This window comes from Sphaerulina musiva (genome assembly GCF_000320565.1).
Source record: "Sphaerulina musiva SO2202 unplaced genomic scaffold SEPMUscaffold_11, whole genome shotgun sequence".
Taxonomy (NCBI): domain Eukaryota; kingdom Fungi; phylum Ascomycota; class Dothideomycetes; order Mycosphaerellales; family Mycosphaerellaceae; genus Sphaerulina; species Sphaerulina musiva.
Window position 1 is genome coordinate 769,239 of NW_016017393.1, and position 25,772 is coordinate 795,010.

Here is a 25,772-nt window from a genome sequence, read left to right on the forward strand (position 1 = left end):
ATACCATTAACGAATATTCAACGGCATATTGTTGGCTTGGCGGTTATAAGAAGTCCAGTACATTGATGTACCTACAAGCAGCGTGATCATGCATGTATGGTATCTCCTACATTTATGTAGGAACGTAAGTAGGAAACACATATATTGAATTAGGTTCGCGCAATGCACGGAAGATCTCCCGAAGCAGCCGACGCGCCAAGCAAACAGGTCTTCTAACAACATGGTCTTCTTTCCGCTTCTTCTTCCGCTTCCTATTTCCACCTTTCTCCCACAAAGGCCACCGCCTCGCCCCCTCCGCCCTCCTTCTGCTGTTGTTGCTATCAGCTGCCTGGATCTGCTGCCAACCCGCACTATCTTCCCTGATATTATCTGAGTGGATTTCACTATCTCTCTCAGCCAAAAGCCGACCAGCCCTGCTGCCAATCAGACCTCCAAAAAGCACGACAAAGAGCCTGCCAAACCTGCCATAGCCACCGCCCACGAGCACTGCAACAACTTCGCCTGACATCCCTCCGCCGATCACGAAATTAAAATGGCTGCGCCGACTCAGCTTGCCTGTGAGTGGTGTTCAGTCTTACCATAAATACCTCTGCAAAAGCTGGTGCGCTCTGAGGCGCGCCCGGATACCACCAATGGACATCCTTGGAGAGATGCTGATATGTGCCTATAACAGTCCGTACGTCCAAAACGGTGGGCGTGTTCGACGCCACGCCCGTCTACGAGAACCTGCCTGGCTTCGAGCGCCCCGAAGGCAACCTACGCTGTTGTGTCTACTCTCCGGATGGACGCTTCTTCGCATGGGCTTCACCAGAGTCTGTAACAGTCATCGACTCGTCCGTGGGCCACGTAGTCACGACGCTTCCTGCCGAAAACGTGTACGAGCTCGGTTTTTCGCCCCTGGGTACTTTCATCATCACTTGGCAACGACCATCGAAGGATGAGGAGGGTAACGCGACCAAGAATCTCAAGGTTTGGCGCACAATCGATGACAATGCAGGCGAGGACGGCGAGCGCGCAGTCGTTGGAAAATTTGTGCAGAAGAGTCAAACGGGCTGGAACCTGCAATACAGCCCCGATGAGCAGTTTTGCGCGCGATGCGTCACCAACGAGGTGCAATTCTACGAAAGCAAGGACCTGGGTACCGTCTGGCAGAAGCTTCGCATCGAGGGCGTTAGCGACTTTGCGCTCACCCAGGGCAAGACACATTCAGTTGCTGTTTTCATCCCGGAGCGCAAAGGCCAGCCCGCTGCTGTGAAGGTATTCAAGGTGCCAGAATTTGGATCCCCTGTCTCCCAGAAAACTTTTTTCAAGGGCGACAAGGTTCAGCTCAAGTGGAACCAAGAAGGCTCCAGCTTGATTGTGCTCGCCCAGACCGAGGTGGACAAGAGCAATAAGAGCTATTATGGAGAGACCAACATGTACATTCTCAGCGCCAATGGAGGGTTCGACTCGCGCATTACCCTGGACAAAGAAGGCCCTATCCACGATGTGACTTGGTCGCCCAACTCGAAAGAATTCGGTGTTGTGTACGGCTACATGCCTGCGAAGACGACCATCTTCAACCAGCGTGCCATTGCACAGCATAGCTTCAACCTTGGACCGAGAAACACCATCATCTTCTCTCCGCACGGTCGATTTGTTCTCGTAGCCGGCTTTGGAAATCTGGCAGGTCAGATGGACATCTATGATTTGGAGAAGAATTACGAGAAGGTTTGCACTATCGAAGGTAGTAATACTTCAGTCTGCGAGTGGAGTCCTGATGGCAAACACATCCTTACTGCTACCACGAGCCCTCGCCTCCGTGTGGACAACGGCATCCGTATCTGGCATGTGACTGGTGGACTCATGTACAACGAGGAGCACCACGAGCTGTATCACGTTATCTGGCGGCCGGCGACTCTCCCGCTAGAGAATCCTCTCCAAGCCGGTCCGCCTCACGCCTCGGCACTCGAGTTTCTTGGTAAGATGAAGACTCCTTCGAAGCCGGCTGGTGCGTATCGGCCTCCCGGGGCCCGTGGAACAGCGACACCACTGTCTTTCAAGCGTGAGGATGAAGGAGGTGCTGCTTTTGTCAGGGAGATGATGTCAGGAAAAGAGCAGCCAGCTGCGTTTGGCCCTCGTGCGCCTCGTGTGCGCAATGTGCCTGGCGCTGAGCCCGTGGATCCGAAGCAGTTGCCGCCTGGCGCTGCCCCTGGTGGAGGAGTGGCTTTGGCGCAAGATGGCGACGAGAACTTGAGCAAGGCAGCGCTCAAGAACAAGAAGAAGCGTGAGGCTAAGAAGGCCAAGGACGCTGAAGCGAAGGCTAACGGACTCGCTCCTGCTCAAAACGGCGATGTTAATGGCAACTCGGTCGAGGGCGAGCAGCGCGCGCGTAGTCGTTCGAACGCCGGGAATGCTAAGGGCTCCCGGCCGCAGTCTCGTCGACGCGACGGTGCCGCACCTGGACGCGTTCCGGCAGCGCCCATGTCCATGGATACCACACCTCCCAAGCAAACGAATGGCACTCCCACTCAGACCGTCAAGCCTCCGGAGGTGGAAGTGACGTCGCCTGGCATCGGCGGTCCCAACGAGAAGAAGATTCGCTCCCTGCTGAAGAAGCTGCGCGCTATTGACGACCTGAAGATGAGGCAGGCGGGTGGTGAGAAGCTCGAGGGTACTCAGGTGCTCAAGATCGGCACAGAAGAGCAGGTGAGAAAGGAACTCGCTGCGGTTGGGTATCATGGTGATTAGACGTGCTCTCCTCTCACTGGAGGTGGGTGACACTATGTATGTCCACGTAGCAGCAACGCAACCCGCAAGATCGCAGTCGATCGCGGAAGACAAAAGCTGGGCAGAAAATGCCTGTATAAACCAGTTTCAGACCAAAAAAGGGGGGCATCCCCTCTCATATCACACTCGTGGCAGTGTCCTCGCTTTAATGAAGATGGAGGCATGTACCGTTATGTACCGTGCAGCGAAAGCGTCAGTCCGGTGGACAGGTGCATATGGGGACACCTGATCGTTGCCCGACGATATACATGTAAGGTATGTAGGTAAGGAGGTAGATTCCGACCTCCATGTCGAAAGAAGAGACTGGACTTGGCGAACCACCCTCCCTCTTTGTAACATTTCTGATGCTCCCACGATACTTCTATTTATCACCACACAATCTTTGCCTTTCATATGTCCTCTGTGTGAATTAAGACTGTAAAACTCTTTTCTTACAGGTTACCTTACTGTCTCTGCTTTCTTCCAAACAGTCCTCTGAGGGGACTTTTCCCTGCAGGAGTTGGTGTTTCCCTGGTAGCATCAGCGCCATCCTAAAACACTGCGCCACCGATGATGAAAACCCTTTCCTCTTCTCTTCGTATCCACTGTACAACCCTGTTCGCTCCTTGCACCAACGCTGCTCTCGACGTCTGCGGCCCCGCAACACAGTACAGCTCAAATAAAGGCGTCTCCCACGCCAGTGACGTCGAGTCCGCAGCAATGCTATGCTGGACTTTCAGCCGTGCGGTACGAGAGTGAATGGACTCCTGCAGATGTGCATACAATGTCAATAGCCTTCGTCGACCCATGACGCCACTGAAATGTGGTTGAAACGAGGGCATGACAAACTGCACATTGCCTCGACTTTTGTACAGAAAATGGCGAAGGGATGTTCCCGGTACGATTTCCGAGCATGTTGCATGACCTTTGCGAGTGGCTGTCTTGATGTTGCTCATGCTTCCACTGCTTTCGAGCTGCGCGACCAGGTCGTCTCGCATCTTTCGTAACTCAAAAAATGCTTCTTTGTTGGCGCTGATGAGCACAATCGCCAGTTCATCATCATTTTCCGAGCCTGCCGACCTTTCCTCGACGGCTTCAGCTCTGTTTTCGGAAGCAGTGAAAAAGCTGACATACATGTATAGAAATCCAGTATTATTAAAACCGGGCAAACATAACGGTATCCAGTTTTCGCCACCATTCGCTTTGACACTGCCTGCCTCAAAGAGCATGTTGAAGATGAGGTGAAGGTCGCCTGGGTGCAGAGAGTGTTTCTTCGGTCGTACCACACTGACGAGGCGACCTGCGGCTACGATGAGACCGTAGAGGAGATTGGGTGAGCGAGCCTTGAGCAAGATGTCGTTGATAGCTCTCCGATGCGTCTTGCGCAGTCGGAGACACTCGAGTGCGGACAGGAGCGTCGAGGGTGAGCCCCGCGTAAAGCCATCTGCGAGACCATCCAGCAAAACGTCAGTACCTTGTAATGGTCGGCGAAGATCTGTAGAGGGGCGATTGGAAAACATGCGCTCCATGCTCGGTAGCGTGAGCGTAGAAAGGATTTGCATATAGAGCGATTCCAGTTGTGTGCGGAGTTGCGCTTCGCTCTCCGCGAGACGACTGATGGCGACCAGATTCAGCGGTCCCTTGGCAAGCATCACAAATCGTGTGTCACCGGCAGTGAAGGACTTGAGCGAATCTTGCTGGCCTTGGTAGAACGATATCAGGGTTTGTGCCACGCCCACATAGTGGCTGATCATCTGGTCATTGCCATGGCGGCTGTAGATAGGCTTTCCGGAGGCAGAGAGGATGAAAAAATGCTTCAATTTCGACTTCCAATTCGACAGCACATCTTCCTCAGTGGCGCCATCGACGGCAGTGAGCTGCACATCATCGAACTCGTGTCGAATCTGCTCCTCCAGAAGCGCGACCTCTGGGTTGAGCAGCTGAAAGGGGTTGTCCAGCTCGACCTGAGTACTGATGGCTTTCCCCGCAGGACCGCTCTCATCGGCGACGAAATCGCCAAGAATGCTCTCCTCGTCGAGGCGGGCGTCCAGAGACGGAATGTGACTTTTGATACTGGCTGAGTCATCTCCATCACTGTGACTGTTGTTGCTCACGAATCGACCAAAATGGGCGAGGCTCTGCTTACGCGAGATGGCTTTGCTGGCGGGAGACGACTGCACGCTGCTACTACTGCCGCCAGTTCGTGTCTGCGTATGCACATTCGTGGAAGACAAGGCCGTGGTGGGCGCGGACAGTAACTGCGGTCGCGATGACTGCCTGGACAATCGAAGCGAGCCCGAGCCGAGATGGGAGACGGATGGACGTGGTGGCAGCGGTGGCGGGGGCGTCAATTCCTGCGATATCGCCAGATCTGGTTCAACATCACGCGGGCTGGCATCCTTGTTGTCGCTGGCTTCCGAGTCATGATCCTGGAGGGCGGAGGGGGCGGAGGGGGCGGAGAGTGAGGGTGAGGGTGAGGGTGAGGAGGAGGAGGAGGATCTCTCCGGGGCGACGGTATCATCATCCTCAGGCATGCTTCATCATTTACTGCAGTGGGCTTCTCTCCGGTGCGGGATACTACATGTATGTGTACCTAAGGTATGGAGACTGTCGTAAGGTAGCCTGGAGAAGTGCTGGCGTGCCTACCTCTTGACAATGTACTTGCCTTGCCTCACTCGCTCGCTATTGCCCATGGCTCAGAGTAGACTTAGCCACCTCAGCCACTGTGGCGCTGGGCTGGGCCGGAATCCCCATCCTTCCACTTCCACTTCCACTTCCAGCTTCCCTCCCCTCGACCCTCCCGTCCTGGCATTGGCAACATTCTCGAAATCTCCACTTCGGCGATTTCGACTTCGTGGCTTGAAATAAACGGACAAACGGCGCGTGGGTGCCTCCCTCCTAACGCAACTTCACTTCCCCTCCTCCGCCCATGACCACGCCGTCAGATGACAGATGACAGATGTTAGCATCGTCTCATAGCAACCGACGATGAGCCTCGACATTCCGAGTGGCGGCCGTTCGATCTCACCATCGAGCTCCGGGCGCGCCTCTCCAGTCCCGCGAAACACGCGTCGAGCGGTGGAGGGCGGTATGTACGTGCTCTGGGTGTGATATTCGCCAGGTCAGAGCTGACGGTACAGACAGATCTCTTCAGGGCCGATAAGAGTCTACGCAGATATGGCGCCAACGTGGAACGGGCACTTGCGACTTGGGAGATCTCGCCAGAGGAGTGGGCTGACTACATTGCTTTTCTGGCACGACTGCTAAAGGCAATCCAGACTCATCCAAAAGATGTCGGCCTTCTGCCTCACAGTACCGCAGTCGCCGCCCGGCTTGCGCAGTGTCTCAATCCGGCCTTACCTTCAGGCGTGCACCAAAAAGCCTTGGAAGTGTACAACTACATCTTCTCAACCTTTGGAGGCGATTTCATTTCTGCTCACCTCCACGAGCTGCTGCCTGGGCTGGCGTCCGTACTTTCGTTCGCTTCATTATCAGTGCGACCTGGGTTGTACGACATTTTCGAGCAGCACGTGGTGGTATTGCCTCCCGACGAGCTGCGACCTGCATTGAAGTCGCTCATATTGGGATTGCTTCCAGCACTGGAGGAAGGTCAAGGTGAAGACTTTGAACGAGCTTTTGGCGTTCTAAGCGCGCTGGAACAGTCATTTGCATCACACCATGAAGACGCTTTCTCGAGCGACGACTCTGGCGGGTACTTCTGGCAGTGTCTGTTTCTGGGCGTCATTACCAGTCCTGCGCGACGGCAGGGCGCCCTGAACTACCTGCTCAGGGCGTTGCCCACCTTTCCTGGTTCCGTAAGCATAGTCGGAAGCGGTAGCAAGCCCGCATCCATGTCCAGAGAAGTGGAATGTATTGTGTCTCCAGAACCTGGCTTGCTCGTACGCTGTTTCGTATGCGGCTTGTCCGACTCGCAATTGTTGGTGCAAAGAGGCTTTCTGGATCTGCTCGTGACGAACCTTCCTCTCAACTCGCTTGTCCTACAAGAACGTGCTGGGAACGAGAACCTCGATCGATTAGTCACTGCCGTCTCACAAGTCAGTTTGCGAAAGGATATGTCGCTGAATAGACGGCTGTGGAGCTGGTTCCTTGGTCCCGAGCCCAAGGACATTGCAGACAACAGCCAGCTTTCGTCGCTGAATCTTGAACGCAACTTATCTAACGACGCGACTACCACGACTCAGCAAGATTACTTCCTCAAATATGGCCGAAAAAGCCTTGAACGTTGCTTGTTGGCAATGCTGCAAACACCGAATCAAGATGTTGCAACGCGAGCACGCGCGTATCGCGTCTGTTCCTCACTTATGGACCGCTGGGAAATTGGCGGCCATTTGGTAACACGAATCTTTCCTCCTGCCATGCGAGCTTTGCATGCTTATGGCTTGACGGCATCTGCTTCTCAGGTCGCAGATGTCGTGAAAAGTGCAAGCACCTTCTTCGATACTGTAGAAGCAAGCCTCATTTTCAGCACGTTTATCGATATCTTGCAGGACGCTCTTGATCGTGGCTGCAGTGCTGAGCTCAATCTAGAACTTGTGACGTGGGTGGTCGACACTTTCAACGTCAGGGATGAGGAGATGGTCGTGACCCATATCCCGACAATGCTTGTTTACCTGGCCAGCAACATGGTCTCGAGCGCGCAAAGTCCTGGAGTACAGTTACGAATCATGACACTCATGTCCCGGCTGCTCGATCTGATACCTGTGCGAACACTGCAACCGTCCAGGCAAGGAACCGTCGGTCGCTCCGACACACCAGATGCTGGCGACGTAGCCGATGAGCATATACGGCATACAGTCCTTGGATTTTACCAGCAGGCCGGAGCGGCTGACCACAAGCACCCACCATTCTCTGTCAACCACATTATATCCCTGACAGGCTCTAGGGTGGCATCGGTCGTTGGTAGCGCACTCGTAGTGGCCGATTCTCAAATATACGTGCCGAGTGTAGCATTGCTCCAAACTCTGCTCGACAAAGCGAGTAACATTGACGTGCTTAGATATTCCGATCTGTGCGAGAAACTGCAGAATGTGACCGAACAACGTGCTTGGACCGCACAAGATCTGTCATTCCCAATGATTAGTGCGACGGTGTCGCTTATAGCATCTTTGCATCCAGCCAAGCCGCAAAGTTGCCTTGACAGCGCAGTGCTCCAGGAGCTCGTGGCTGGCCTTGCTGCACAACTGTGGAACTACTTGTCGCCTGAGCATCCGAAGTACCACGTTGAAGCGGTACGGGCATTATGGCATCTTGAAGAGCTGATCGCGCCTGAAGACGCGCTCAGATCATCGCTGACCAAATTGACACGCGCACCCGCACCCGACGTTGGGCAAGCGGAGACATTCAGGCGCTTTACCGTGCTTTGGATACATTCTGTGCCACCTTCCGGCCAGGAAACCACTTCAAATCGACGGGCAAGCTCTATGTCAGTCCTGGCTGGCATGAGACACAGTGCAGACGCCAAAACAATCCTTGAACCGTCACTGATGCTGGCGCTCGACGCCTTAGACGACATTACTGAGCCTGCGTTCGAGGTAATCAAAAGCTGGCTACACAATTTAACTACCCTAGATCAGATCCTCCAGCTGCTCTTTGCCAGACTCAAGAGATGCTCTCTTGTTCAAAAAGATTCGACTCCTGGGATCTCCACTGCGCAGTACAAGCGTCAGCAAGCAGACCTTGTAAGAGATCTGGAACATGTTCTCCGTCATTTCCAGGGAATTCTTACCCATGGCACCCAATGGACCTGGCAATGCCTAAGCAAGACATCCATATCGACCCGGCCAGAGGACGAACACCATAACGCCCTCTCGTTCCTTGCCGTGACCTGCATAGAACTACTCTGCAACGAGCAGCACGACTCTCTCGCCGTGAACAGGCTGCTGTTGTCTATGCTCGATGCGATGTTGCTGGGCCCTGCTGCGATTGAGCTTCAGCCTTTGGATCTGGACGCAAGTCTACTTGACAAACTCATGATCTGCATCAACGGCGACATGCATACTCTCCAGGGTGGCTTACTCAAATTGATCAAGACAAGCCTGAAATTACGTCTGCACATCACTGCTGTGCCAACAGACGTGCACCCTCCTCCATTGTCAACCTCGACCAAGGAAAAGAGACCTTCTCCCGCACCTTCCCCGCGGCCTTGGGCCTCCACGAATGGAGCCGCTGCCAAGTCCGTAGTCAAGCATCATCCGCCGCAGCTCTTCGACTGTATTAGGACCGGGTTCTCAAGTCCGCGAGCAAGATATCATCTTGATCTCTGGCTCGATTTTTTGGCCGACATTCTACCAAATTTTGCCGACGCCATTTTCTCCAATCTGCTACCACTAGTTGGAACCTTTTGTCAGCAGCTTGATCAAACACACGATCAATTGGCCGCCATCTCGAGCACAAAAGATCTTACTACTGTAGTCATGCCAGAAGCTGTGATCTCCAATCTTCTAGGGGCCCTGGAGATGATTCTAGATCACGCATACCGATGTCTTCTTTCCGAGACAGCAGAAGATACGGCACCAAAAGACGTCGAGTCTCGTTCATACTTCTTCACTAACGTCGCTACTGGCGTATTCAAATCAGAAGGTCCTCCAAGCAGAACAGCAACTGCAAATAGTCGTCTGACAGTCATACTTGTTCTCCATGATGCGATACGCGTTGCTCTCAAAATGTGGTTGTGGGCAAGCGATACAAACAGCACAGCTCACGATCAGAGCAGCGCGAGTACGACGGCCTATAATGCTTTCAAGGTACGCAACAAAAGCCGCCACATCCTGGAGCAAATCTTCGCCGTAGAACCGCTCGAAAGTCTGGAGGTCATCATGCTCCACTGGTGTGATACGCAAACGGCCCACGAAGCCGCTTCGACGATGAGCCTTCTGCAGATAATGCAAGTCTCGAAGCCCAAGCGTGTGATCCCGGCGATCCTTGATGCGTTGTGTACTCGGACGAATCCAACCTCAATCCCGACGTCACGTCATTCGAGCCTCACCATCGACTTGAGCTCAGGAAATGTAGCTACCTTCCTCTCGGCGTATCTGGACTCGACTGAAGATGATGCCATGGACGAAGTGTGGCCAAACTGCATTTCTTTCCTTCGAGATGTGCTCTCGAACCCACTGCCGCATCGACAAGTCCTCTCGCATCTCCTGTCTATCATTCTTTTACTTGCAGAGAAGCTCAGCAACACCAACTTTGGCGAGCAGAGGAAAATGAGAAAAGATCTGGGCGACATTTTTCAGCGCCTCCTTACTGCCACATTTACAGCCCTGCCGTCAGGGAGTATTGCAGAGTATGCTGTCGATAACATGCAACACGGTGACAATGGATACAGGCAGGCAGAAACGGAACAGGCCATGGCTTTGTTGCCTGTGTTGAACCGCGTCACCGCCAAGATCGACTTGATCCTCGACACTCCGGAGAAGATAGCGGCAGCGATCAACAACATATCGCAGAGCCTGATAGCGCCAATTTTCAGGTCCCGTACTTTTCCCAAGAACGTGTCTGTAGATGTGTTGCAGTTGGTTGTGGAGATTTCGCGCAAGGGTCCTGCTATGAAAACCTGGAAGAAGGAGGTCACGGATGCCTTCAATGACCCCAGGTTGTTTGCTTGTTCACCCGAGCTCATGGCAGATGGCTGGTTCCCTGCGCTACACCAGTGGTCACTTGATGATAAAGAACGCATGCCCGATCTCCTCAGCCGCCTGGCTCCGCCTTCTAGTGCCGGGATCATGTTTGGTGTCGGTGCGAGTGCTGCACGTCTCGAAGCAGATCGCAAAACGCAGCTCAATCTTCGCCGTATGTGCCTGCTGTTCTTGGCTTCGCCCGAAGATACATATATGCCACACCTCAGAACAATCGAGGAGAAGCTCTCGGAGCTTTTCGAGGCAAGCCCGGCATCTTCGCCATCGGCCACGATCAAAGCTGAGCTCTTCATGCTTTGCCGTGTACTGGCACTCTCCGTGAGTGCGATGCATTTATCGCCGCTGTGGCCGATTATCAACGACAAACTTCAGGCGGTGCTCACGTCGCTGTTCCCGAGTCATTCGACGGCACGTGATTACAACAATCTTACATTGTTGCAAGCCTGCAAGCTGCTTGATTTGCTCATCACGTTGTCTCCAGACGAGTTTCAGCTGCACGAATGGTTGTACATCACGGACACGATAGATGCTGTCTACCAGCCTCTGGAGTGGAGCTCGGCGGCCCTATCCGACCAGATTGCTGAAGCACTGGGTTCGTCTAGCATGGAAGATAGCATGACGGCAACGAGTAGCCTTGCGACGTCGGCAGGCAAGCGTGTGCCACTTCTTGGTGCTGATTTGGGCGTCGACAAGGGTGATGTCAAGGCCATGGCGAGAGAGGACTTTACGCGAGCCGTTCTGCGCCCGTTTCTGAATCAGTTGAGCATTCATGCATATGAGGGCGTATATAGCATGGACGCACCCGACGTGGCGGCCTTGCGCCAGGACGTGCTGAACGACCTTCTCGATGTGAGCACTATGGTAGAGTAAGCTTAATGAAGTTGAAGTGCACTCGACAGATGCATGTCTCATTTCACTTTGAGCAACATATCAAATAATTCCTGGCACTTGCCGAGGCTTCAAAATGATGACTCCCTGGGCAGATGACAGGGAAAATGACGAGAAATGGGCCGGGATGGGCATGGAGGAGCACTTACATAGTTCCAGCCTTCCAGGTAGGTACATCAGCCGACTGTTGCATGCCAAGATCGTGAAGCTCATAGCAAAAACGTCCATGGATTTCACGAAATCATCATCATCATCGTCATCATCATGGTTCCAGAGACGAGACGCGTGAAGCAATATACAAATTTCTGCTCGGTTCTCACGTTTAGTCAAACAAAAATTGTACCAAATCATTGCTTGTCCTGTGCAATTTAATTGATCAGTGCGTACACTGATGATACTAGCCAGAGATTTCGATAGATATATCTTGAATGAAATGGGCTGTCGACTTGCAGCAAGATTTGTCTTTTCAACTATTTGACGATATAGTCTCTCTCGGGCTCTTCCTCTCTCTCCTTCACTCAAAGTGATTCCCAACTCTCTGGTACAATTATCGTTGCACACGGCAACACACTTTTTCTTTTTGGCTGATAGCTACCTACTCAGCATCACCACACGACAACAACAACCGCAACAACAATCATCACCCATACCACACGCGTAAGTCCTATGCCCATGCACCACTCACCACCCCTTCACAAGCCTCGTCACCGTCTCGTCTGATGAAGTAACGCGCACTTCCAAGACGACTCAAGACCACTCACCCACCCACACACGCGCGCGCGCCTTTCTCTCTCCCTCTCTCCCACCCCTTCTACACACCAACCTCCCCAACTCCTCCCCGAACCCGCTAACTCCCAACCCCCCCTCCTCTCTAGTCAATCCCTCCTCCATCCCCCAACGCAACCAAACCAAAAAAATCAAGCATGCCTCTCTCCACCAAACAAATGGAATACCTCGCTCTCGCCTGGCAACGCTTCGACGCCGAGCCCAAAATCGACTATGAGAAATTCAAAGATATCGCCGGTCTGGCCTCGGCGGCTTCGGCGCGTGAAATTATGCGTATGACGAAGAAGAAATTGAAGGAAGAATATGGTGCTTTGTCGGGTGGGTTGAAGATTGCGAATGGTGGTGGTGGCGGTACTGGTGGTGTTACGGATTCGCCGGTGAAGATGAAGAAGAAGATGGTTTGTGTGAGTTGATTTTTTTTTTCGTGTTGTTGTTCCTCTTCCCCGTCTCCTTCTTGATGATGATGATGAGAATTTTATCCTCGATTAAAATCTTCATTGCTCTTTCTTTTTCTCACAAATACAGACTCCAACAAGCGGAACCAAGCGTAGCCGTCCATCTACTCCAGCTTCAGCTTCAGCTTTAGCTTCAGCAACCAAGAAAACCAAAGCTCGCAAGACCAACGCTGGCGATTCTGACGAGGATGAGCATGAGCATGAGAACGACGATGAAGCTCTGACTCCGGTTGCGAAGCGGATCAAGACTCTTGTGAGCAGCAACAAGAAGAAGAATAAGGAGGCAGAAGAGGTTAAGCCAGAGCCGGTGGTGAGTGATGATGATGATGGCTTCTTGGTGTAAAAAGGAGAGAGATTTCCTTCCTCTTGAGTGAGTGAGTGAGTGAGCTTGGGGTTTGGGCAGGTTTTTCTCTCTCATGTGTGTCTTTGTGTCTGGGTCGCCGATGATGACTATGAGGATGATCATGAGGATACTGCAGCGGACGTTTTGGGGAAATGGAAGCGCGCAATGAGACGGCCAGGGGAAAGACAACGACGACGGCGATGTGGGAGATCGAAGCTACAATTCTCACAGTAAGTAGCAAAATGGAAAATCATGCATGTACACACACAAGACGTTCTTTTCTCATTGTGCACTCACATCTTCTTACAACACACCAGATAAGGTATCCATTTGCCCCGCCTGAGTCTTTGTACACAACAATCGTCCAAAGTTCAAATCGTTCTCGTCTTCCCGCCCCACGACCGCGAAATGCATATCATGACCCACTCCTAGCCAAGCCGTGTCAAATCGTGTCGGGCTTTGCAATTCGTCTGATCAACGCCAGCGCCGTTCCCAAACCTTAGCTCTGCGACATGGCCATTTCATGTAGTCCGCAAAGAAGACCTAACGCCACTTTGTCGGTATTGGGCATCATCAACGCACCCAGGATCGCATGCCCCTGCGGTATACCCTCCCACTTCGGTCCCGTCGGCAGTTCCTCGTAGTCTCCGCCATGTTCGCCATTCATGCCATTCGATCCACTGTCTTGAGAACCGTCCTTCGGGCCAAACACACGTTGGATGCTGCCTTTTCCACCCTTCTCTGCGAGCCGCTTCATCATTGTGAGGGCGCGATAGGTTATGAGCTTGAACGTTTCCGTATCCATGCCCAGCTCACGCCCCTTGGGTCCAGCCGTCTGGTTTCTATCGACAGACAGCAGAGCCGCGAGGTTGAGAAGCGCGACAGCCCAGCCATCCTCACTTTCGATCCAGGCACGTGCGAGGTTTGCATCGTTACTCGGTGCTAGTGTGGTGAGGATGTCAGCTGCCAACATGCCCTGCGTCAGATACGCCTTCCTAGCTTCGACAATTCGCAGTTGCGCTGTGTTGCCCACTGGCCCTTTCGATCGATCGGGCAATACCGATATTGATAACGCAAACGCCTTCGTCAGTAGGTCGATCGGGGGCTCTGCGGCTGCACTTGACCCAGCGAAGATGGTTTTATACAATGCTCGATTGGGGTCTTGCCTGGCAAGCAACTTGGCCAAGCAATCGACGGCGGGTGGCAAGTATTTATGTTGTATGGGAGAAAAGCTCGTAAACCTCAAGTTGCCGCCACTTTCGGTATATTTCGGCGCAGGCTGTGGCGCGAAAGCGAGCAGGAAGTGCAAGAGGTGCAGTGCATCATCTCGTGAGGGGATTTCCAGACTCTGCGTAATGTTGGAGAGGAAGATAATCGTGTCCTTGAAAAAGTCACCAGTATTGTAGTGGGTTCGCAAGAGCATATTTCGAGTCCCCAACAATCGAATGGTGTTACTCAGCCATTTTATGACAGGCGCAGATGTGAGCAAGACATGGTTAAACTCGTAGAACGAGAAGTTCCTGAGCGAGGTGCTGATGGCAATCAGCTTGTCCGCAGCCCGATCAAGGTCATAGGCACGCGAACCGAATTCAGGCACTTCCTGCAGTGTCTCTGCCTCCAGCTTGGCGCTTCGCAACACATCTTCATACGCTGGCAGGTCCAGGGCGTCTGACACTTCGACGGCATCTTCTGCGAGAGTATCGATCTGTTCTTCGGCGCAATCGATAATGACGTCCAGTAAGTCTTCGCATGAGTTGAGATTGAGAGCGACACGTTGATCGAAGGAGATGATGGCGAGGACATCGAGCGCATACCGCACCTCTGCGTGTATACCGGATGCTAGACTCAGCGTGATGGCCTTGGTGTCAATAACGCCCATTTCGTCCACGGCAGGCATGTTGGGCATCTTCGACGCGATGACAGTTCCAATATCGAACAGCGCAGGAATATCGTACCCTCCATCCGACGCTATTGACCTGATGTGGGGCTCGTAGTTGGTACTTTGGGGCTCTTCGCTCTTCATGACGGGGCCAGTCGATTCTCGTTTCACAGAAGGCGGCCTTTGCTTGGCCACAAGCGGAGACGCCGTTGCCGTGTCTGGTCGTACCCCAGGTTGAGGTGTCGTCTGCTCAGCCTTTCGCAAGCTGCTATTCCTGCGGTGATGCATACCAACAGCGCCTCCCATCATCTGCTGTGGCGTAGACATGCCATTCTGCGGTAATGATGCGTTCGCTTGCACCGGCGTAGTTTGCTGCGTTTGCTGATTCGGCTGATACTGTTGTTGGTACTGGTTCTGGTGGCCCGCGGGATGCATCATCTTGGTTGGAGATTGCTGCGGCTGTCCGTTGAACGCCATTTGCTGCGCATGCGTCCTCGCCTCGGTTTGCTTTTGCGACATCCTCGCCTGAAACCACATACGCTCATACGCTCCTATTGCTACCGAGTGCAAATTCTTCAGCTCTTCTGGCGCAGATGGAAATTGCGGCTGCGTGAAGCCCAGTTTAGTCGCGATCATCTGCCACTGGTTGTTCTTGTCAGCCTGTGGTGAGCCGCCCACGCTGGTCACGACTGTGAATAGGGTGTACAAGTCGACAGGTCGCCCACCTATCGTGGGCTGTGGGTTGAACGGGCGTCCTTGCTTTTGCGCGTATGCCTGGAGAGTCTGCATGAACTGCTGCCGCTTCGCAATCTGTTGTTGATGCGCTTGTATCATTTGAGGATTCATCTGGCCATTGGCCATCTGCGCGGCACCGCCCATTGCGCCCATTGTGCCCATTGTGCCCATAGCACCCATAGCACCCATGGCTGCCATTTGTCCAGGCTGACCAGGCTGTCCAGGCTGTCCACCGACACGTGGAGGCAACATGCCACTGGCGCGCAACTGCTGCTGATGCTGTAGAAGCTTCATCTGATACACCCGTTGTGCGCTGTTGGCCTGCATATTGCCCATATTGCCCATATTGGCCATCTGCTGCTGCAGGCTGCTCGGCATATTCATTCCGCCCATGTTCATGCTCCCCATCTGTGCCATTGGATTGACCTGGCCTTGTGGGGTGGCAGGGTTGCCATAGTTCGCCTGTTGCGGCTGGCCGGGAAAGGGCGATGGCGACGCGTTGTTCATGCGCGGTTGTGGCTGCTGCTGGGGCTGCTGCTGGGGAGGTCGAAACTGCTGGTTCTGCATCGTCGGCGAGGGCGTCGCGTTGTTGGATCCGGGCTGTTGCAGGTGTTGATATGGAGTGGGCGCATTAGGAAACGGTTGCTGACCGGGAAAAGCGCCGTACGAGGAGGGAGTCTGCGAGCGCGACACGTCGTCATGGGGCCGCTTGGCCGGTATCGTGGAGTTGGGAGCGAAGGTCGCGGAGGGCGGAGGATGGGGCGGCGCGTGCTGGCCATTCTGGGAGAAATCGAAGCCGTCGAGAGGGTTATTGTGGTTGGTGTTGTTGTTGTTATTGTTATTGCCGTAGCTATGGTGGCTGGCGCCGTGTTGAAACATGGTATTCTGCCCGTTCCATGCTGGGTTCATGATCGCCTGCAGGTGGCATTATGTGATCAGCATGCGGCCAGACATTTGAGGAGGGGGAGGGTAGGCAGGGTGAGGGAGTGGTGCGGTGCAGTGATGGAACGAATGGTAGGGCGTGAAGTGGAGTGCAGTGGCGAGAGTGGTCAATCTGCGCACAGAGAGTAGAGCAGATGGAGTGCGCGTGCGCGTGCAAGAGAGAGACTACGGCAGACAAGAGAAATCGGCGCGTACACAACAAAGTTGAGAGACGCGACAGCGCTGCGTCGTTTTACTGACCTATCCCGTCCAGGTTGGTTGCTCCGGTCCGATGATGGAGTGCTGGAGTTGGAGAACATTATGGGAAGGGCACACGTGCAGTCGTAATCGTACCGGAACCTCCCGTCGAAGGCACACCATGGCATGGCCATTCGCAGGTCAGGTAGGCGAGGCGAGCAGTGGACCACAACATCATGATGGCGGGCGACGACAGCGAGGAGCTACGTGTACAGCACCCACAGCCCACTCCTGTACATCATATAGAGGTGTCGACCGCTCACCAGACCGCAAATGAATGAATGGGAAGGGAAAAAGACACAAGACTCCATCACTTCGGGATCTCTGCACTAAAGCACTAAAAGCTCGGACGGTAAGGCTTGAGATTATGCGACACATCTGTGTCCCAGTCCCTTGTTGCCCTCCACTGCCCCCATGGGATAGATACTCAAACACGAACACACTCCGGGACCCACGGGAGCCTTGAACACGCCTCTTCTGACACCTTGAGGACGTACCTTTTATCACACGACGGGACTGCCGTCCCTGTTCGGATGCCGACCCTCTGCGTATAGACCATGCCTCCTTTTAAGCCTCTCCTCTACCGCCTATCACTGTAGCCCGCCTGATAGCATCCGATGCGAGAGGTACCACACTCGCTCATGGGGTACGCATGCAATCGCCTGTACCAGCAGTCGTCGTCTGCGAAAACCTTGCTTCTTTTTACCCTCTCGGTTGAAGTGGTGAACTGGACTTTTCGTGGCAATTGTAAAGCTTGCCCTCCTCCACTCGCTCTCACCTGACAAACCTGGGCCGAGAAGTAGGAGGTACATGTAGGAGGTACCTGGAGGTAGAACTACCAAAAGCTGCCTGAGGCATGACACCACACGCCTGGGTGTTCATGTCGAAGGCACAGTGTGATGAGCTCCTGTTGCTCTACCTAAGGTACCTATCCAGCCACCCCATCTCCTTCAACTCCAGAGTACCGAGGAGGCAGGTAAGATATCATCAGCACGAGGCCATTCACGCATTCGCCTTCCGACAGGTCTTCTTGCCGCATCTTGATGTGTGGCCATATCACCACGACTATTTGCTCTCGGTAATGGACCCGACCTCGACCTGGCTTAACTTGGAAATGATGACACTTATTGGAGACGTTAGTTGCCTCAGACCGAGCACAGAACATAATTCGTGACCCTTGCTTCCATCGACCTACCTCTTGAGCTCGGCTGATAATAGACGACGATACCAACACCGACTGTTCACGACACTGTCAGCCTGCACTAGTCCCAGCAGCCAGAGGCACGATCGCCCGCTTTCTCGCGCATCTTCTCGGCTTCGATCTACCAAACCATGGGTCTTTTCTCGAGCTCTCAAACACAAACCAAACCGCCACAGCCTGAGGCATCTAAAGATGGAGGTTTCATCGCCCCGGATCGAACGGCGAGAGCGCAATGCTGGGAAGGGAGAGATGCATTCTTTGCATGTCTAGAAAAGAACGGGATCATCGATAGTGTGAGAGAGGATAAAAAGGCGAGAGAGCAATGTGCACCCGAGCTGGCGCAATTCGAGAAGACATGCGCAAGTAGTTGGGTATGTCGGATACATGATCGAATTCGAGATCGTTCTCACGGAGGATGTGTGACCGTACAATGCTGACCAAGCGATACAGGTGACATATTTCAAGAAGAGAAGAGTGATGGAATATCAGCGAGACCTAACGATCAAGAAATTGAGTGCTCAGGGCGTGCAAGGGCAGCCTTGAGAACAGTGAGGAGACGCATATCCTTCAGCAGGCTGTACAGCATTCTATACACGCACATCTCCACTCTACGCATCGGCTGCATCGCAGGTCGCAAAGTGCAAAACATACTCGATCGACACAGCATACTCATGGCTTGTCCAACGCACAACGTTCGGACTCCATGCGGCAGACTGAGATCCGCCAACGTGCTTCGTAGAGCTGATGTGACTTCACGTTATCCGCCAACGGGAGGATGCCAAACGCTGAAGAACACGCCGACCATTGAAGTCTTGCGAATCGCCTGGTGAAGCTCCATGTGCAGAAGCGGACACGAGTTATACCACGAGGCGAATGCGAGGTGAGGTCTAGCTGGCAACTCCTGGAAGCGCTGGTCGCTAGTAACATGTTAGAGCACTTCGTGCGAGCGCGCCTCACAATTGTATCAATTTACGCTTCTGTATCATCAAATCATACAAAAGCAATGCCTCCATCTTGATCACACTGTCTTCTGTTTCTCTTCGCCTTCCGTCTTCACCATTAGCTTGTACCTACCTACTACATGCAGGTACCTTATGTATATATGGGTCACGCATAGATGCCTGGCGCAGGCTCGGTTGCTGCCTGAATTTGAAACTACAGTAGTGGAGGTCTCGAATGGACATGCACTTCTACCTACATGTACCTGACCTTCTACATGTACCTAGAAGTGAAGGTATGACTTCAACTTTGGCAGGCAACTGAGCTCACGAACAACTTATCCATTGTCACTCTTTGCAGAAAGGACTGTTCCTGCTGGATTCCAGGACCACTCTGCCGAGTCAAACCCATGACATCTAACAAGCGCAAACCTCGCCCTCGAAGACTCAGTGGCGGTTGACGGCTCCTGGAGCATGGAGGACAACGACATGACCGACGTACCTACAGCATTGTTAGGCCATCACGACTTGCTGGACCTGGAGGTCAATGACCCTTCCAACCATGACATGGCTTTCAAGCGCAGTCTGCAGACTCCAGCGTGTATGGCATGCAGGGAAAGGAAAATCAAATGCATTCCGGATGAGAGCGACTTAACTCAATGCAAATTCTGCGTGAGGGAGAAGATACGATGTGTAAATCGGGCGCTGCACGAAATACCACAGCCGGGCGCGAATGAGGAGCAGCGGCCAACCTCGCAATATCCTGACCCTAGTCATCTCGGAGTGCATGCCTTTACATCTGGTCCGTATGGTCCTGGAAATGGCGCAAGTCCCTTTGGATCTGCTGGCTTTAGCGGTCGTCAGTTGGGCCTGCCGGCATTAGAACAATGGCGCCAAGCCTCAGAAGATCATTTTCAAGGCGCGACACCGAATGTGCACACTCGGAATGGTGCATTCGCTGTCACAGAGGAATCTCAGAGTTTACAAGACAGGTTTTCCTTGATCGATGGAGGTGCAGGGCAAGCCGCGGCACGAAAGGCCGCTGCGCTGGCGCATCACGCCGCAAATACGCGAGCGCACGATGCGGTAGGATTCAGACCGGAAGACTACTCCTGGGCTGTAGACATTCCTGGTATTGACGACGGAGAAACCGAAGCAGAAGAGGAAATCCTGTTCGAGGATGTACCCTCACGAGGTGGATCTACAAGTGGTCGAGGCCGTGGTCGCGGCGGTAAGAAGAAGGGCTGGCGAGCGATTCTGAAAGGTACGGATCACGCCAACATTGGAAAGGTCCCGAAGAACACGATCAGCAAGCGCGGAAGACCAAGTGATCGTGCTAAGAACCAGGGCCGCAAGCGCAAGAAGGAGGTTGATCCAGGTCCCGAGTTCAAACGACTCATGGCCAAGGCGAACAATAGCTTCATGGAGCAGGATTACGAAACAGCATTGGATTTTGTTCGTCAAGCTGTCGCAGCCAATCCAGAGATATGGAGTGCACACTCTCTTCTGTCCCAGATTCTTGAGTCCCAGGGCCGCCACGCAGATGCAATTGAGGCTCTACGGTATGGTATACCCACCACTCACGAGGCCGACAATTGGCAGCACTTGGCAGACCTCATGACAGACAAGCCCGAGCACGAGCTTTCGGATGAGGTGATCGAAGAGGCAATATGGTATCTGGGTAGGGCCTTGAGTTACCGGAAGCCAGAAACTGCACAGTGGGATATACGGATCAGGAAGTTCCATCTCTACAACATGTTACAGAAGCGTGGCCAAAACAACAAGAATGCACGACTTGATGCCAAGAGTATACTGAGGATATGGCCCACAAAGACGCAGTTTCTGAAAGAGTTCGCAGTGCTTTGCGCAAGCTGGCCGGACAAGGGCGAGCAGGAGCTGGCAATTCAGCGTTACGACGAGGCTTTCGCGTACTATATGGCTAACTGCGACAAATTTGGTGATGAGGACGATCCGACTGAGGACTGGGAGCATCTGAATATCTACCTGGAAATGGTGGAGCTGGCCGGAAATCCGTCAACTGGGGTGCAGAAAGCGAAAAGAATTGCTCGCTGGTTTCTGGGCCGCCAAAAGGATGCGTTCTGGGATGGAGTCACCGACAATGACTGCGAGTGGGATATCGAAGATGACAGACGTCAGTCCGTACCGGAATGGATGTGGGCGATTGGTGGGCCCGTCAGTCGTGATCCTGCACAGTACGGTGCAGGCATGCCAATAGAGATTAAAGTGCGGCTGGGCAAGCTGCGACTGAAAATGGGACCTGAGTTTCGCGAAGAAGCTCTCAGGCACTTCAGTGAGCTATTGCAACTCGTCGATGCCGTCGACGACTACCGAGACACCTTCGAAGACGTAGCTCAGACCCTTCGCAAGGACGACTCACTCACAGAAGCATTGAAATACTTCGCACCCTTGCGCGACTGCGAGGAAGCCGATCATCCACTGACGGGCCTTTCTGACGATGTCTGGTTCTGGATGGGCGTGTGTTATCAATATACAGGCAAGATCCAGGACGCGATTTCTTGTTTCGACGTGATAGTCCAGAATCGTAGCAACAAACACAATCATCAACTGGAAGCTACGGCAAAGCTCGCGAAGCTCTGCGAAGATGCCGAGGAACTCGACAGGGCGAGGTTCCTCTGCAATGATCTAATCAAGATCAGTCGTCATGATCTGCTGATTGGCGAAGGGGTGAAGATGATACCTGATGAGGTGCGGATGAAACCTGTCATACTGCCTGAACCATATAAACAACTTCGCAAGTATGTGAACCCGCCTATCAAGCCACGTCTGGAGCCGAACATGCACTTTAGGCAATTGCTTCCAGCCGGACCAGCACCAATTACATTGAGGGATGGTAGGAGTATAGCTCCCACGCCAGTGCCAGTGCTTGACGGCCCCGTGCTGGGCAGCTCTTTCATGGGCGGTCCAGCATCTCGGGCAATGGAGTTGCCTCCCGCAATGCCTGAGCCTTTCGACCCGTCCAGGAAGTCTAAGCGTGGCCGGGGCAAGCTCGTCGGCAAATCCAAGGGCCACCGAAGCATCGTGCAGGCCATCTGTGGCGAGGTTGATGGTGACGGTGCTGCAAACGATAGTGAAGACGAAGAAGAAGATGGACGTGCGCCCAAGCGACCCCGACTGAGAAGAAAGGCCAAAGCACCGACCCAAGCCGAAATGAATGCACATCGTCGTCTGCAGTTGATGCATGATATTCAGCAACGCGTGATGGCGAATTTTATGGACGTGCAGGTGCACCGCGCCGCTATGAAAGCAGGAGATGAAGAAGCGACCGATGCTTTCGTGGAGGCCGCTCTGGGCATGCTCGATGACTTCACGGACATGAGGGTCTTCTTCCCTGACCGCGACAAGTATTTGCGGCTGAAGGAAGGGGACACTGCACGGTACAATCGTCACGGCAAGATTCCGGATGACGCGAAGACGCCTGAGAAGTTCCTTGCCATACCGTTTACGGACTGGCATCATACCTTCTCCGATCTTGCACTCGTCTATGCCCGCAATGCCGAACAGGATAAATGCTATCGTATTTTGCAAGACGTCCTCGCCGGTGCCAATGTCTTTTACCACAACAATCGACTCAAAATGACGACTTATGCCGTCTCCTTTTACTGCGGCTTGGCGTTCAACGACAATCAGTTCATCATCGACCTCGCCCGAGACTTGGTCAAGGACTCTGGTGACCGCGGTGGAGAAGCGTATCAAGTATTCGCAGCAGTCAATCGATTCGCTTTTGGCTCGAACTGGTTCTCTGCGGGACCGACTCAGAAATGGATGTTGAGAATGGTCAAATCGCACGACTACCTTGCCATGCCACCGGAAGTACGCGACCGATTCGACTTTTCACAGCAGACACCCAATTTGGCCAAGAAGAGCGCGGAACTCAACGGAGAACTACAGGATCTCGATGCCGGTGTCTTGCTGCTCTATGGACACATGGTTGCGGTCGCGAACCATAGCTTCTCCGCACTTCCATACTACTATCGTGCGTTGGCGCTGGATCCGGATAACATCTGCGTCAATCTCAGCATTGCCACCATGTGGATCCAGAACAGTATGAAGCGACAGACCAATAATCGACAGTACGGGATCCATCAAGGGTTAGCGTTTCTATTCCGGTACTACGACTTGCGCGTTGCGAGTGGCCTGGCCTGCCACCGACAAGAGGCGGAATTCAATGTCGCTCGCATGTGGCATTACCTCGGCTTGAATCATCTCGCTGTACCCGTCTACGAGAAGGTGTTGGCGTTGAGCGAGCACGTCCAGGCTGAAGCGTGGAGTGAAGAGGGCAGACGGGAAGCCGGGATCAAAGAGATGGGTGATGTGGTGGTGGTGGAGGATTTCGCGCAGGAAGCTGCTTTTGCGTTGCAGGGTATATATGCCGTGGCTGGTAATACTGCAGCTGCCAGGAGGGTGACTGAGGAATGGCTGGTCATTTGATCATGTACACTTGGAGTGCTGTTGCTTCACGATACCCATGTAGATGTTTTACACGCATCCTCCCCTTTTCCCAACACTGCCATTTCTAGCCGAGCCGAGCAATGATTCTGTTTCAAGCATACATTGTACATGTAGGTAATTACATCCTAAAAGAGTATCTATCATTGTCTAAAGTGAGCTCATATATCCAGTCTATATGTACCTATCTAGGACATGAATTCATTTCCGTCGTTCATTTATACCATCATCATCATCATCATCACCATCCTTCAACCGTCTCCCACCCAACAACTCCTCCTCATCGCCCAACCCCACCCTCTCTCCCGCTCCCCCCTCAACCCCCCTCTCCTCCTCATGCTGATGCAATTTCACATTAACAAACAACACCCACAACCCCACATCATAAACCAACCTACAAGCCCCACCCACCACAAACGCCACCCAAAACCTGTCACTCCCCGCCAAAAACCCCGTCACCATCGGCCCCGACGTCGCCGCCAACGTCCTCAATGCACTCGTAATCCCCATCACCGCCGTGCGTTCTCTCGGATGCACAATGGCTGCAATCAGCGCTGATCGAGGTGCTTGATCCATGTTGTTTAATGCCGAGCGGATGAAGAGGAATCCGACGCTCATCCAGAGCGTTGAGGGGAACGGGAAGAGGAGTACTGAGGTGGAGGAGGGGATGTGTGTGAATACCATGGTGTTCACTAGACCGATTTTTTTGGCGAGCGGGCTGGCGAAGAGGCCGCCGAGGGCGGTTAGGAAGTAGCTTATGGAGGTTACGTCGCCGAGGGTGGATTTTGAGGGGTGGAATTTTAGGTCCTGGAGATTGGGGGGAAGGGGGAAAGAAGGGTTAGTTGTGGTAGTTGTTTGATGGTTTTTCTTTTTTTTTTTTTTGTGTGTGTGTGTGTGGAGTGGAAGGTAGGGTTGGGAACTTACCATGTAGTAGTTGGTGAGACTAAAGGGGACCATGCCATCTGCGAGAGAATCAATGGCGAGAAGTACCCATAACTTCCAGACGACCTTCAAGGTTGGTTTGGAGATGTCTCCCGTCCATTTTAGGATCCAGGATCGAAGACTGTCAAACCTTGTAGACGGATTCGTCGGGGTTGGTACAGATACTTCTAATAAACCTGGAGATCGTGAAGAAGCTTCATCAGCAGAGCCGCGATCCTGGTGTTGTTGGTCAACAACCATCGCGAACGATTCCTCATCACTCTCATCATTATCTTCTTCCTCATCACTCTCCTCATCATCTTCTTCTTCTTCCACTTCCACTTCTTCCACAATCTCCTCATACCCCTTCCTCCCCTCCCCCCTCCCCTCCGCCTCACACTCCCTCGTAAGCAACAACACAACCCCAATATTCACCACTCCCATACCCGCATACATCCAAAACACCGCATGATACGCCTCCTTCAACCCCCACCCTTCTCTCCTCTGCAAATTCTCAATCATTCTCCCTCCCACTTCACTCCCCAACGAAGACCCCCACGCCGACGCCGTCACATACCACGCCAACACATCTGCGCGCGTCCCCGGCGTCGTCAATTGCGAGAGCATGGATTCCTCAATCGATCGAAACGGACCAAAATCCCCTCCGGTCGCGGATACGACGCCGATGATGGCGGCGAAGAGTAGTAGCCAGAAATTTTCACAGAGTGCGAATGTGAGGCCCGTGAAGACCATGAGGAGACTTCCTATGAGGAGGATTTTGCGACGGCCGAAGCGGTCGGCGATGAGGGTTAGGAATGTTCCTAGGAAGACGTCTCCTACACTTTTTGTTTTGTTTTTTGTTGTTGTTAGTTGGGAATGTGGAGGGATTTGATGGATGGGGGAGCTGATGACGACGACGACTTACAGAGTCATGGACATGAAGAGACCGATTCGACGGTCGGAGAAACCGAGTTCAGCGAAGAATAATGCTGTTGTTGGAAGGAAGGAAGAAATAAGTATATCATCAGCTTTTCCCGTTCTTCTTCTCTTTTTTTTAATAACAAGAAACAAAACAACGAAATGCAGATTATCATAATTTCTCGCTCAAGACATCAATCAACCAAACAAACATAATCAACGATAACGAAGAGAGAGAGAGAGATAGAGAGACAAACAAACATACCCAAAATAACCGCATTCGTTCCATATGCCAACATACGAAGACTTCTCGCCAGAATCATAAGATAGGCATTCCGCCCCGTCTGGTGTACGCTCACCAATCCAAATTCATGATAGAACCATTCCCAGGGTCGTCTTTGGACGACTGCTGCTGCTGGTGCTGCCATTCAAACAATAAATTTTTACCTCGCGTCGGAGTGGAATGAGGGGTGTAAAAGATCGGTGAGTATGATATGATTTCTTCTCTGTTTCTCTGCTTCTATCGGACTGTATCATCAATATATGAGCCAGAGAGACGAGATGTGAGAACTGTATCAAAATCAAAAAAAAAAAAAAAAAAAAAAAAAAAAAAAAAAAAAAAAAAAAAAAAAAAA

At 52.9% G+C, this 25,772-nt stretch overlaps 7 protein-coding genes across 7 annotated transcripts; 4 read left to right on the forward strand and 3 right to left on the reverse strand.

Annotated features, from left to right (window-relative positions):
* The first annotated feature begins 312 nt into the window (after positions 1-312).
* Positions 313-2,862, forward strand: SEPMUDRAFT_151814 (eukaryotic translation initiation factor subunit eIF2A). Its single transcript, XM_016907062.1, has 2 exons — positions 313-557; positions 674-2,862. Exons 1-2 carry the CDS (start codon positions 533-535, stop codon positions 2,728-2,730), a joined length of 2,082 nt encoding a protein of 693 aa, XP_016757037.1. The 5' UTR covers positions 313-532; the 3' UTR covers positions 2,731-2,862.
* Positions 2,863-3,299: 437 nt separating this feature from the next.
* Positions 3,300-4,652, reverse strand: SEPMUDRAFT_52655 (DUF254-domain-containing protein; the record flags this gene model as incomplete). Its single annotated transcript, XM_016909237.1, has 1 exon — positions 3,300-4,652. A coding segment is annotated over one exon (1,353 nt), but the record flags the coding sequence as incomplete, so codon positions are not given.
* Positions 4,653-5,736: 1,084 nt separating this feature from the next.
* On the forward strand, positions 5,737-11,406 carry SEPMUDRAFT_136257 (Dopey_N-domain-containing protein; the record flags this gene model as incomplete). Its single annotated transcript, XM_016902764.1, has 2 exons — positions 5,737-5,836; positions 5,893-11,406. The coding sequence occupies 2 exons, from the start codon at positions 5,737-5,739 to the stop codon at positions 11,274-11,276; spliced, it is 5,484 nt and encodes a 1,827-aa protein (XP_016757039.1). The 3' UTR covers positions 11,277-11,406.
* A 1,216-nt stretch (positions 11,407-12,622) lies between these two features.
* SEPMUDRAFT_151816 (uncharacterized protein) lies at positions 12,623-16,520 on the reverse strand. Its single transcript, XM_016907063.1, has one exon. The coding sequence runs from the start codon at positions 16,399-16,401 to the stop codon at positions 13,378-13,380; it is 3,024 nt and encodes a 1,007-aa protein (XP_016757040.1). The 5' UTR covers positions 16,402-16,520; the 3' UTR covers positions 12,623-13,377.
* A 1,084-nt stretch (positions 16,521-17,604) lies between these two features.
* Positions 17,605-18,883, forward strand: SEPMUDRAFT_151817 (uncharacterized protein). The gene is made up of 2 exons (XM_016907064.1): positions 17,605-18,243; positions 18,323-18,883. The coding sequence occupies exons 1-2, from the start codon at positions 18,004-18,006 to the stop codon at positions 18,413-18,415; spliced, it is 333 nt and encodes a 110-aa protein (XP_016757041.1). The 5' UTR covers positions 17,605-18,003; the 3' UTR covers positions 18,416-18,883.
* A 401-nt stretch (positions 18,884-19,284) lies between these two features.
* SEPMUDRAFT_151818 (TPR-like protein) lies at positions 19,285-23,402 on the forward strand (the record flags this gene model as incomplete). The annotated part of the gene is made up of 1 exon (XM_016907065.1): positions 19,285-23,402. One exon carries the CDS (start codon positions 19,285-19,287, stop codon positions 23,278-23,280), a length of 3,996 nt encoding a protein of 1,331 aa, XP_016757042.1. The 3' UTR covers positions 23,281-23,402.
* Positions 23,403-23,472: 70 nt separating this feature from the next.
* SEPMUDRAFT_73232 (MFS general substrate transporter) lies at positions 23,473-25,640 on the reverse strand. The gene is made up of 4 exons (XM_016910019.1): positions 25,403-25,640; positions 25,145-25,208; positions 24,223-25,060; positions 23,473-24,105 (listed from the first exon to the last, which is right to left on the reverse strand). Exons 1-4 carry the CDS (start codon positions 25,563-25,565, stop codon positions 23,500-23,502), a joined length of 1,671 nt encoding a protein of 556 aa, XP_016757043.1. The 5' UTR covers positions 25,566-25,640; the 3' UTR covers positions 23,473-23,499.
* Positions 25,641-25,772: the final 132 nt, after the last annotated feature.

Excerpts from the sequence above, each read along its gene's own strand:
- SEPMUDRAFT_151814 (XM_016907062.1), top strand. The coding sequence starts at position 533 with ATGGCTGCGCCGACTCAGCTTGCCT. Across the intron at positions 558-673 it reads TGCGCCGACTCAGCTTGCCT|TCCGTACGTCCAAAACGGTG; the intron begins GTGAGTGGTGTT and ends TGCCTATAACAG.
- SEPMUDRAFT_151816 (XM_016907063.1), bottom strand. The coding sequence starts at position 16,401 with ATGAACCCAGCATGGAACGGGCAGAATACCATGTTTCAACACGGCGCC.
- SEPMUDRAFT_151817 (XM_016907064.1), top strand. The coding sequence starts at position 18,004 with ATGGGTCTTTTCTCGAGCTCTCAAACACAAACCAAACCGCCACAGCCT. Across the intron at positions 18,244-18,322 it reads AGACATGCGCAAGTAGTTGG|GTGACATATTTCAAGAAGAG; the intron begins GTATGTCGGATA and ends CAAGCGATACAG.
- SEPMUDRAFT_73232 (XM_016910019.1), bottom strand. The coding sequence starts at position 25,565 with ATGGCAGCACCAGCAGCAGCAGTCGTCCAAAGACGACCCTGGGAATGG. Across the intron at positions 25,209-25,402 it reads AACGAATGCGGTTATTTTGG|CATTATTCTTCGCTGAACTC; the intron begins GTATGTTTGTTT and ends TTCCAACAACAG. Across the intron at positions 24,106-24,222 it reads GTCTCACCAACTACTACATG|GACCTAAAATTCCACCCCTC; the intron begins GTAAGTTCCCAA and ends CCCAATCTCCAG.